We start from the raw sequence: 12,992 nt of genomic DNA, 5'->3' as shown, positions 1-12,992 counted from the left end.
ACCAAAATATTAACTCAGATGAGGACAAAATGTCCTTAGAGGAAATCTCAAAAAGTGGAATGAATTGGTCTCAAATCCAAAGAGGTTTCTTGGAAGTAACCATAAAAAATTTAAAAGGCAAATAAGAGAGGTAGAAGAAAAATGAGAAAAGAAATAAGAGATATGCAAGAGAGAATTAATAGCTAGGAAAAAGGAAGGGAAAAATTGACTGAAGAAAATAATTTCTTAAAAAAAAACAAAAACAATTGACCTAATGCAAAAAATCCACTGAAGAAAACAACATCTTCAAAAACTTAATTAACCAAATGGAAAAAGATAAAAAGCTAACTGAAGAAAATCACACATTATAAACTAGAATAGAGGATGTGGAAGTTAATAACTCTATGAGACAGCAAGAATCAATCTAACTAAAAAGAATAAAAACATGGAGAAAAACAGCCAACCTTGAAAATAGATCCAGAGGAGACAGTTTAAAACTTATTGACCTTTGTGAAGACCATGACAAAAAAAAAAAAAAAAAGAGCCTGGATAGTATTCTTCAAGAGATCATTAAGGAAAACTGCCCTTATATTCCAGAAACAGAAACAGAAGAGAAAATACTCATTGAAAGAATCCATTGATCACCTTTGGAAAGAGATCCCACAAGGAACATTGTTGTGAAATTCCAGAACTACAATCTCAAGGGAAAAACATTGGAAGCTGCAAGACATAAAGCATTGAAATATCAAGGAGCAGCAGTCAGCATTACTCAGGATCTGGAAACTATAAAGGATAAGAGAACCTGGAATATCATATTATGCAAGGCACAACACTTAAGGTTACAACCAAAACTTAACTGCCCAGTGAGACTAAGCATCATATTTCAGGGGAGGCGATGGATCTTCAATGAAGTAAGATACATTCTATTAAAAAAACAAAAGCTAAACAGAAAATTTAATCTACAAACACAGTACTCAAAAAAGCATAGAAAGGCAAGCAGGGGAAAATATATATTATTTAAAGTTTAAACTCTTTACATCCCTAGATAGAAAAATATTATCTGTAACTCTTGGAAACTATATCTGTCACTGGGGGTGATTATGTATATAATTGTTAATGGAATCTGATGTGATGATATTTTTAAAAAAAGATATTAAGGGATAGAGAAAGTCTGCAGTGGAAAAAGAGGAAAAGGGTGGTATAATGGGACAAATTGAATCACATGAAAAAAGAACTACAACACTAAGCAAAAGGAACTTCTTATTGTCATTATTACATCTGAATTGTAATAAACCATCGAAAGGAATTGTGGCATTCCATCATTCTTCACAAAGACCCAAAGGAATTTCTCCAATTTTAGACCATCTGACAAATGTACTAGTTCTTAGATTTTAATGGCTTCAATTTAATCATCTATGTTTCTTGACACTACAGTCTATGAGTACATTCATTATGATTAATCTCCATTAGACACCCAGTCTAACAAACATCCTAACAGGCTCATCTGAGAAACTATCATATTAGAATCAACTAACTCCCTTCTACATAGTTACTGGTGTTTCATCTAGAGAAACAAATACAGGATGTTTATATTCAGTTCCAGTTTTATGTCCATTTTTCAAATGGAGACAGTCCCCAAACTGGAAGGGCTAGGATTTCTGTATTTCTTATCAAGACATGATTCCTTCTGGGGACTCTTGACAAAAAGTACTTGGGTTGCCATAACATTCCTATAACCTATTTAAGTCATTCTCCAACTGATGGAAATCCACTCAGTTTTCATTTCTTGCTGCTACAAAAAGAGCTACCACAAGCATTTTTCTTTTATTAAAAATTTTTATTTACAAGGCATATACATGTGTAACTTTCCAACACTAACCCTTGCATAACCTTTTGCAAATTTTACCCTTCTTCCCCCCACCCTCTCCCCTATCTGGCAGGTAGTCCAATACATGTTAAATATGTGAAAATCATGTTTGATCCAATATGTGTGAGTGTGTGTGTGTGTGTGTGTGTGTATATATATGTATATATGTATATATATATATATGTATATATGTATATATTGTTGCACAAGAAAAATCAGATCAAGAAGGGAGAGAAAAACAGAGGAAAAAATGCAAGCAAATAACAGAGAGAGTGAGAATGCTATGTTGTGCTCCACATTCTGTTCCCATGGTTCTTTCTCTGGGTGTAGATGCTTCTCTTCATCACTGCACAAGTAGAACTGGTTTGAATCATCTCAATGTTGAAGAGAGCCAAATCCATCAGAATTGATCATTGTATAGTCTTGTTGTTGCTGAAGCACAAACATTTTTGCACATGTGGGTCCCTTTCCTTCCTTTAAGATCTCTTTGAGAATATAGGCCCAATAGAAACACTGCTGGGTACACTTTAATAACTTTCTGAACATAGTTCTAAATTGCTCTTCAGAATGGCTAGATCCATTCATAATTCTACCAACCATATATTAGTGTCCCAGTTTTTCCACATTCTCTCCAACTTTCATCCTTATCCTTTTCTTTAATCTTAGCCAATCTGAGAGTATGTAGTGGTATCTCAGAGCTGTCTTAATTTGCAGTTCTATGATCAATAGTGATTTACATTAGATTCTTCTCATATGATTAGAAATAGTTTTAATTTCTTCATCTGCTTGTTGGTCTGAAGAAAATGAAAAAGTTTGGAAGAGTTTCTGTAGATAAAGGTAGAATAAGTTGGTAATGGAGATATAGTAGGATTGTCTAGTAGCAGTGAGGTAAGAGGATGTATAACAATTTGTATGGTTATTTTTAGAATTTTTAGATTTTTTTTTTAGAATTTTAGAATAGAATTATTTTGAGAATGTTATATGATTTTCCTTCACTTCCATTCAGCAGCATATGTGTAGGCATAAGGGTGATAAAGGGGGAAATGTTCCAAGACTAAATTTTTTTTTCCCTGAGGCTGAGGTTAAGTGACTTGCTCAGGGTCACACAGCTAGGAAGTATTAAGTGTCTGAGATCAGATTTGAACTCGGGTCCTCCTGAATTCAAGGCTGGTGTTCTATCCACTGCACCATCTAGCTGTCCCATAAGACTAAATCTTAATTAGACATTATCGGTTATATGATAAGCAGATACAAAGTCAAGGGCTCTGAAAAATGAGGAAGCATAGAGTATAACTGATTATTTACTTAAAAGGGGACTGAAGGAGCAGTGATAAGTCAATAAATTATGGCCAAATAAGAGGATTTTAGAATTCTTAAACATGGAGATGACCCATATGGATAAGAGGGGTCCGAAAAGATATTCCATAAGGCATCAATGTTGAACTGCTTAGCTACAAAATTCAGAATTAATTCTGCTTCCAGACTTCCTTGTGTCTTGTTTATTTGACTTTTTGAATTTGTTTTACCTGGTTACAATTACCTAGCCATTGTGTCTCTTCCTGAATATTCTCTGACCATAAGAAATCCCATATTCTGGACCTAGATATCCTTAAACTCTTTCATGTCTATTTCTTTTTCTTCTTATAAAAAGACTCTTGAGTACCCAAAACTATGCAATTCTGATATACTATCTGCAAAATCCTCTGTGGTTTTGGGACTGGAACAGGTTTGTATTCAATTTCATTCACTAGATACTTGACTAGAAGAAACTACCTTAACCGCTCTCTTCCACATTCTCACAATATATAGTATATTCAGGGAAAAATACTAATATCTTACTAATCACAAGAGATTCCAACCTTCTGACTCAGAGAAGAAATACTTTCTTGATCTCTTCATTGTCATGTCAACTCTTTATCTACATCAATAATCACTCTAAGTACAACCATTTTCTTTTCCACACTTCTAGATCTTCAACAAAACATTTAGGGATCAGCTTTTGTGTTTCTCAAAATAAACAAACAAAAAAATAAATAAACAAACAAACAAACAAATAAACAAAAACAAAAACAAAAACAAAAACAAAAAAACAACACTCAGGCCATCTGAGTGCCTCTTCCATCAATTACCTGCTTTTTATAACCCAGGGGGTTATCTATCCCTTCAACACCTTCTAAGTCTATCAACCTACATTAAGCAAGAAAGGAAGATCTGGAACTCCACTACTTTTACTCTGCCAAAGTGAGATTTAAGACTAAGAAAATTCTCATAAATGTTTTAAAATGGCTTTTTTAATGAAAAAAAAATGTCCACACAATATATTTTTAAATTTAATTTGTTTTATTAATATTTTCTTTACCACTTTGATGTGTAGATAAATAATAAAACAATAAATCAAGACATGGTTTATTGTGTTTGTCAATATCTGAGATATGAATTGTTCACATTGATCCTAAAAATCCTTGACATAGAATAACATCATCAAAATATCTTTTGGAGATTTGAAAAAGTTCTTCATATAGTTGAGATATGACTCATTTAACAGAAATGTAAACATTTTTCTTTAAATTTCCACTTTCTTCTAATCTAATCTACATTCATTTTATTTGTACAAAATGTTTTAATTCAATGTAAAATAATTCAAAATTATCCATTTTATACATCACACTGTTCTTTCTCTTGTTCATTCATGAATTGTGCAATTATCCATAAGTTTGATAAGTAATATATTTCATGATCTTTAAATTTTCTTGTAATCTGCCTCCTTATAACTAGGTCATCTATCCATTTTGAACTTATCAAGGTAAAAGGTAAAAGTTATTGATGTAAATCTAATTTCTGCCACACTGCTTTCCAGTTTTCCCAACAAGGTTTATAAAATAATGAGTTCTTATCCGCAAAACTTAAGTCTTTATTCTTGTCAAGTACAAGTTTATTATATTGATGTACTGTTGTAATTATGTGCCTCCATTATTGTAATGAACTATATTCTTATTTTTTAGCCAGTATCAGATTGTTTTGATAATTACAGCCTTAAAATATAGTTTCAGATCTGATACTGCTAAACCTCCTTCCCTACATTTTTATTAGTTCCTTTTATATTCTTGACTTTTTGTTCTTCCAAATGAAGTTTATCATTGTTTTTATTTTTTTTTTATAATTCAATGAGATGATTTCTGGCAATTTATTTTGGATGGCATTGAATATGTAAACTAAATAAAATTATCATTTTTATTACATTGGTTCTAACTACACATAAACAAACTTATATTTCTCCATTATTTCAATCTGACTTTATGCAAGTTGTTTTATATTTTTATATAGATCTTGTATTTGTTTTGATAGGTGCATTCCCAGATATTTGATAATCTCTAGAATAAATTTAAATGAAGCATGTCTTATTGTCTCTTTTTACAGACTTTTATTAGAGAGAAAAATGAAACTGATGATTTTTGTAGAGTTCTTACACTGCTTATGTCCTTAGAGTCTGCAAATTATTCCTACATCTGTTTGTCAATATGATTAGAGAAAAAAGAAAAGAATTTACATGTTTTAAATTATGCCTTATATATCTCTTCGGGGTGGCAAAGAACTGGAAATTGCAAAGATGTCCATCAATTGGGAAATGGCTGAACTAGTTGTGGTATATGATTTTGATGAAATATTATTGAGCCATAAGAAATGATGAGCTTAATGATCTTAGAAAAACATGGGTAGACTTTCATGAAATAATGAAAACCAAATTAAGCAGAACTAAGAGAATACTGGTAAGAGCAATATTGTTTTTCTAAGAACTACTTCCTTCTCCTCTTTTTCTCCCTCTTCCACCTCTTCCTCCTCTTCTTTCTCCTTCTCCTCTTTTTCCTCCTCCTCTTCTTCTCCTCCTTCTTCTTCTTCTGCTTCTCCTCTTACTACCACCACCACCACCACCAACACCAACACTATTAATGTTATGTAATGCCAGATATGAAACACAAAATCAAACTTCCTCCAAGTCCTACTGATCATTTAAAACTACAGTTCTATTATAGAACATTATTAAATCAAAATGCATTTCCTAATGCCACTCAATGCCAGGCACTTTTCTAGGTCCTGGAGATAAAAATAAAAGAAATAAAACAATTTCTATTTTTGTGAATGGTTTGTTTTTGGTTTTGTTTTCCGTCAATCCTGCCTAATAGAGTCTCTCATTTTTTATTGTATTGCTCAAGCACCATCTTTTTCATGAAGCCTTATCTTCATAGTTTTCCCAATATCCTCCCTCCCAGTTTAACTTTTAACCAATATTATATATCCAAACTTACCTATTTTTATATATGTAGACATGTCTACACACAAGCATGACACTTAGGAATTGCATATTTATTCTATATATAAATATATAGGGTATTCCTACCCATTATATATACATTTTATCAGTGCATAAATCTATAATATTATTTTCATGGGAAAAAATAGAAGCTGTTAACCACCAAAATGTATATAAATTTTGGAGGAAGACACTCTGTGTGTACTTTTATTTGTACTTGTTATTGTTATTAACAAGTAAGAACTTCCAGGGCATTGTTGCACATATCTAGAATTTTGCTACATTGTAGACTGGAGATGTAGGTCACTTGAGTTTAGCAGCTCTAAGCTTCATAAAACAGTAGTTCTAAGATTAACTGAGGTATAAAGGAAGAATCAGCAACCCTGGTATGAGGACTTGTCAAACTTTATGAGAATTACTCATTCATTTTTCATGTCCACCAATCACCCAACACTCACATGTGGCTCCAAAAGCTGTAGCATATCTATGCCAAGAACATAGTAAAATTGTCATAGCAGATGGGCTAAACTAGACTGAGGGTAGCTGACAGGTATTAAAACCCATTAGTGCAGTGGTCCTCAAACTTTTTAAATAGGGGGACAATTCACTGTCCCTCAGACTGTTGGGGGGGGCAGACTATAGTAAAAACAAAAACAAAAACTATGAACCTCAGCCCAGTGCCAGAAGTGTGCATTGCTAATGTGAGTTTAGGTCGAAAGTCACTTCCTGTCTGATTTTGCCATAACCCGGCGAGCCACATAAACATCCTCAGAGGGCCACATCTGACCCGCGGTTCGTAGTTTGAGGACCCCTGCATTAACGTATTAGATAACCGTCTATCCTCTATATTTTGGCAAGTCTTAGTGAAATGAACATATGAGAATAACTTGTTCCATGTCCATGAAAGTGACTGAAACAGGTGATGTGGGATGCTTAGAGCTTGATGAGCGATGGAAGATGCCATTCCAGGGCAAAATCAATGCTTTCATTTGAGTCCTGTCTTCAGACTTTGATGACTCTGAAAGAAAGAGTGAGGCTGACAACTTTGTGCAATGCTCTTATCACTTAAATATAATTCACAGGGAAGTCAAAATATTACCCTGTTGGGCAACTGGTGCTCCTCAAAAAATAAAGGACAACAACATTGCTATCTTTATTATAACATTGATTGATTAATTCTATCTTCTTTCACACTAATTAAATAGTTCTCTGGAATAATTCCAGATTGCAGAGGACATAAATTTTGAACTTTGATATTCTATATGTTACTATGTTTCCTAAGAACCACTTCCTTCTCCTTCTCTTTTTCTCCCTCCTCCATCTCTTCCTCCTCTTCTTTCTCCTTATCCTCTTTTTCCTCCTCCTCTTCTTCTCCTCCTTCTGCTTTTCCTCTTACTACCACCACCACCACCACCACCACTACTATTAATGTTAGGTAATGCCAGATATGAAACACAAAGTCAAACTTCCTCCACGTCCTACTGATCATTTACAACTACAGTCATTAAAATAAAAAAAGAGAAAAGAATAGAAAAGATAAATGTATAGATTCCAGGGAAGGATTTATAGAGTTTCCCTAAGGAAATGAAAGCAAATTAATTTATTTTTAACAGCAGAAAGCAGTTTTGTGGAATGGTAAGAAAAAGGATTCTTGTGAATTTTCAATATTCCTAGTGATAACCCTCATAATTAAATAACTCTAGAGAATTCTGAACAAAGATCTTATCCCATAAAATTAGATACTTAATTAGTTGGATAGTTCTGAGAATAATAACAGATTCCCATTAGTTTACCTATCTTACATTTCCTTAGGTATTTAGCTTACTAGAGATATTTTTGTCTCTTTGGGAACTGTCCCCTGAGCTTCTATTTCCAACTTGCGCTACATTGGACTAGGTTTTATATTCCTTAATGTTTTCTGACCCTGCTTCTCTATGTACCTTTGCCTTGTTCAATAAATTAAGACATCTTGAGACTTGTAAAGAAGTTTACTTTCTGTATAGTGTTTTGCAAGTTATTTCCTAGAGCTGTCTTAGAATCTCAAAGACAACATCCTATTTGAATGGCATGGTAGAAAATGATTCCAGACATGCCTCACTAGCTAACAATGAGCAAGAATCTCAGAGAATGCATGGGAGAGCATTCACTTGTATGAGAGATAGTGGCAAGCTAGACCATATGATCATCATGAACTCATTACTTCCCAGTTCTTAGAAAAATTATATAGGATATTTCGGTTAAATTCTCAACAGTTGGATATTAAGGATTTTTTAAAAGTAAGTACTTTTTTGTTTAAATATACTTTTTTTTTCTTTCCATTGATAATATAACAAAATTCTTCTTAAACATGATCACACATATTGAGATATCCTAAAAAAAAAAAACAATTATATTCAACAAAACAAAAATCACATGTGAATTCTAATTTAATATTTTATTTGCTACTGTTGATTTATTAATTTGTCATTTTATTCATAAGTGTTGATTTATTAATTTTGTCATATTTAGAAACTGTTGAAAATCATTATTCTTTGTCCCTTTAATCCATAGGATCATGGATTTGGAGTTGGAGAAACCTCAGAGGTCAACAGGTTCAATCCTCTTAATTGGTTGAGAAATATGAAGTGTCAGAGAGTTAAATGATTTTCCTAAGGTCAAACAAGCAATAAGTGTGACAAAGTCAAGATCGGGTTCAAGTCACTTGATCCCATTACCGCATTCTTTCCCGTATCACAAGTTGCTTTCAATGATACTTTTAAAACCTTTAGCAAAAGCTTATTAAACATGACTAGATCATTCCTCTCCTTTCCCAAGAAAGTGAAATAATGTGGATTTGGAATAAGAAGGCTTTGCTTTAAGCTTGGCTCTGCCACTTTGCAGATATATGGTTCAGGACAAGTGATTAAGAGATAACTCTTAATGTTTGAAATGAAGAACATGGGCAGAATGATCTCAAAGTTCTCTTTCAGCTCTAAATTTTTAAAATCCCTTTTCTGATTTTAGATAAAATTTACAGATATTGGAAACTAAAAGTTCCCATCTTGAGAAGAAAGAAAATTTCTCAGAGAACTGAAAAAAATAAAATTTCTGAAGTAATTATGAGAAATGTTATAAACCTATGTATTAAACAAATTATTATTAGAAACCCTTAGGAATTTCTCTTTTTATCAGATGAATAACAATGGATAAATTTTTAAAGAAGTTTTTGCTATCATCACTCCGAAGTAGCTGCTACCGTCCAAAATATAAAACTAAATTACTGCCCTCAACATTAATAAAATTTGTCTATTTTTAACCATTCCCCCAGTGATCACAATCAATTCCTTATTTATTGATTGGAAATTGAACAAAGGGAAATCATAACAAAAAAGGAAGGCAATGATAGGGAGGAGTAGCCAGAAAGTTTTTTAGACTTCTTTGGTCTTCATTTTTTCCCTTGATATTTTTTAAAGAAGCATCACAGAGGGGAGGGACTCTAATATTCAAAGTAATTATGGAATCTGTAAGAGATTCCCATAAATCTTTGTTTAATGCAAGAACAAGAGAATTTTAAAAAATGGAACCAGTGAAAATCCAAGAAACAAAGAAGTTAGTTGATTTCATCAGGGTAGGTAAGCATTTATAAAAAGCCCTGAAAATTAACTATCATCACAATTACAAAGGTCTAGAAAACTGATTCAGCTCCATCCTGTCTTTTACTCTAAGATACTTGGAAGCATTACTCTGCATTTCTACTTGACTGCTGATGAGCAGAGATGGTCAAAGTCATGAAAGTGAGCTATTGATAGCACCTAGGTTATGACTAGGCATGTTCAGGAAGAGATAAGTTAGCCATGGGATTTAAGATAACTAAGGATCTAAAAACTTAGTGTATTTGAGGATTCCTTTACTTAGTGTTTTATCCTATATATATGATAAAATAGAAAATATTGTTTAATTTTATTTTATTATTTAATAAAATTTGAACCCCTAAAACTTAAGTAATCTTCAAGATTAAATAAATTTTCTTATATAAAATAGGAAAAGAAAAAAACATCAGTTCCTGAAATTTTAAGTATGAAATATGGAAATGCTTAAGTATAAGTTCTAGTAATTACTTGGCATAGGGAAAGAGGGCGGTTGGAAATGTTCTAGTGTTGATTACATATTATCATCATCATTAGAAAGGTGATCTTTAAGGAAAGCCTAAATACTTAATACTTATCTTAGTTCTTGGCACAAAGTAAATACTAATAAATGCTTATTGATATATGATTGAAAGGAAGAGAGAGGCAGACAGAGAGACAAACAGATGGACAGAACAGACAAATTCATGATAGATAGATAAGGAGATAGATTGACAAACTGATTGATACCAAAAGTAGAGACTGTAGAACGAGTGTGTTATGAGAGAAGCAGCTTTAGATTTGGATTCAAAAGAGCTAATTGCACCCAGATCTGATCCTTCTTATCCTGGTGACTGAGCAAATCATTCATTTCTCAACTCGGCTTCCTTATCTATAAAATGAAGAGTGAATCAGATTATCTAGAAAGCCCTTTGCAAATGTAAGCTCTATTATCTAGCATTCCAGCAAACATTTAATGATGCTGACATAGAATTTTACCTGAAACTCTTAGAAGTTTTTCCTTTTCACCTCCCCTCCCTCACATAAAAATGAAGTTGTGGTTTCTTAATATAAACTATTAGAAAAATAAAATACCCCTATATAAATTCAATTTGTAGTGAACTTTAATGAAGTGCATGTCAAAATAAGGAAATATTTCTGAACTTCTATTGTTCTGGATTTCAAAAGAAAGGAAATAACATGGAAGAGAGTGATCATAGTGAGTGATGAAGAAGACTGTTCCTAATACAAGATTCAGGACATTTTGTCAAGTTTCCAACAAATAGTCTCAACTTTGGTTCATCCCTAACTTCCCTGGGCATCCTAGATGTTAGCCAGAACTTATCTCTTTGTTTTTTTTACCTTTCTTTTTTATCATTTTGTATGGTTTCAATATAGAAGAGGTATATAGTACATTTGCAAATGTAAAATTTAAAATAATAATAAGAGCCTCAAAGATGCATAAAGTATTATGTTGAAGACAATTAAATTTATTACTAACAAGAGCAGTACCATTATTATTAGAGACAGGTAAACTGAGGCAGACAAATTGAACATTGTGGAATGGGATGAAGGAGAAAGAAGGCAATAGGATATTGCATATATAAAGAAGGAGGATTGTTATTATATGATGAGCTTTAAAATGGGATTATAAAATGAGCCTAAAAAAATAAATTGATGTACAATTACAGATGATCTTAAATAAGGAGAAAAAGGAAGGTCTCACCTCACTTGTAGTCATATGGTACTTAATTTTATTCTACTTTGGATTTTACTTGGGTATATATATATATATATCAGATATGTTAATTTCATAATCTTTCATTTCTCTTTTGTCATACACATTTTATATCTATTATACCAAGAAAACAGTGAATTAATAAAATTTTCAATGATTAATTAATTTAATATTTTATCCCTGCTCCATTTCAAATATAAAAGTTTTTTGTTGCTTTCTGTTTTTAATTTTGTTTCCTTTTTTTTGTAAATTTTAGATCTACTAGATAAGAGAAAATAAAAATGAAAAATCATACACAGGTAACAGAGTTCATCCTCCTGGGATTGTCAGATAACCCGGAGTTTCAAATGATCATTTTCTTCTGCCTCTTACTCACCTACATACTCAGTATTGCTGGAAATGTGACTATCATCATCCTTACCCTGCTGGATTCTCACCTCCAGACCCCAATGTATTTCTTCCTCCGGAATTTCTCCTTCTTAGAAATTTCATTTACAACTGCCAGTGTTCCCAGATTCTTGAGCAACATTATTACTGAAGACAATACCATTTCATATAATGATTGCATGGCTCAGTTCTTTTTTGTCATTCTCTTTGGAGGAACTGAATTTTACCTTCTAGCAGTCATGTCTTATGATCGCTATGTTGCCATCTGCAAACCCTTACATTATACAACGATCATGAGCAACAGAGTCTGCACATTGCTTGTGGTCTGCTCATGGTTGATTGCATGCATGATCGTCTTCACTGAAATCATTCTGATTCTTCAGCTTGATTATTGTGCTGATAATATAATTGACCACTTCATCTGTGACTATTCTCCCCTTTTACAGCTATCCTGCACAGATACCCAATTTTTAGAAACATTTGGCTTTTTCTGTGCTGTGGTTACTCTTCTGTTTACACTGACTTTAATAATCTTCTCCTACACATACATCATCCAAACAATTATGCGGATTCCTTCTGTCAGTCAGAGGAAAAAGGCCTTTTCCACTTGTTCTTCTCACATGATTGTCATCTCCATTTTTTATGGCAGCTCCATCTTCATGTACATGAAACCCTCAGCAAAGGACAGAATTAATTTGAGTAAGGGAGTTGCTGTGCTTAATACATCAGTTGCCCCTATATTGAATCCCTTCATTTATAGTCTAAGGAATCAGCAAGTGAAACAAGCTTTCATGGACATGATACAAAAGATTGTCTTTGCTTCAAATAAAGGAAATAAATTGTTGAACTGAATACAAGGAGTAGAGATTTCTGACTACTTTATTCAAAGTTTTATTAGCTCCTTCATATATGTGTATATTTTTATTTCTGATATGTCAATATTTCCAAAGATTTTTTTAACGTGTATGTTTTCTCTCTCAGCAAAATAAAATAACTCTTTGGGGGTAGGGATTACTTAATTTTCCACCTTTATATCCTTCCAGAGCACAATGATTCACATAGAGTAGATAGAGTATGACTTTTAATTAGGTATGCAATTAATGATTA

The 12,992-nt window shown here is 32.6% G+C and overlaps 1 protein-coding gene across 1 annotated transcript; it reads left to right on the top strand.

Moving 5' to 3' along the window:
- Positions 1-11,764: 11,764 nt before the first annotated feature.
- On the top strand, positions 11,765-12,736 carry LOC141542791 (olfactory receptor 6C1-like). Its single transcript, XM_074267378.1, has one exon. It carries the CDS (start codon positions 11,780-11,782, stop codon positions 12,734-12,736), a length of 957 nt encoding a protein of 318 aa, XP_074123479.1. The 5' UTR covers positions 11,765-11,779.
- The last annotated feature ends 256 nt before the right edge of the window (positions 12,737-12,992 follow it).

The sequence above is a fragment of the Sminthopsis crassicaudata genome, chromosome 5 (genome assembly GCF_048593235.1).
Source record: "Sminthopsis crassicaudata isolate SCR6 chromosome 5, ASM4859323v1, whole genome shotgun sequence".
Classification (NCBI taxonomy): Eukaryota; Metazoa; Chordata; class Mammalia; order Dasyuromorphia; family Dasyuridae; genus Sminthopsis; species Sminthopsis crassicaudata.
This window is presented reverse-complemented; position numbering and strand designations above follow the sequence as displayed.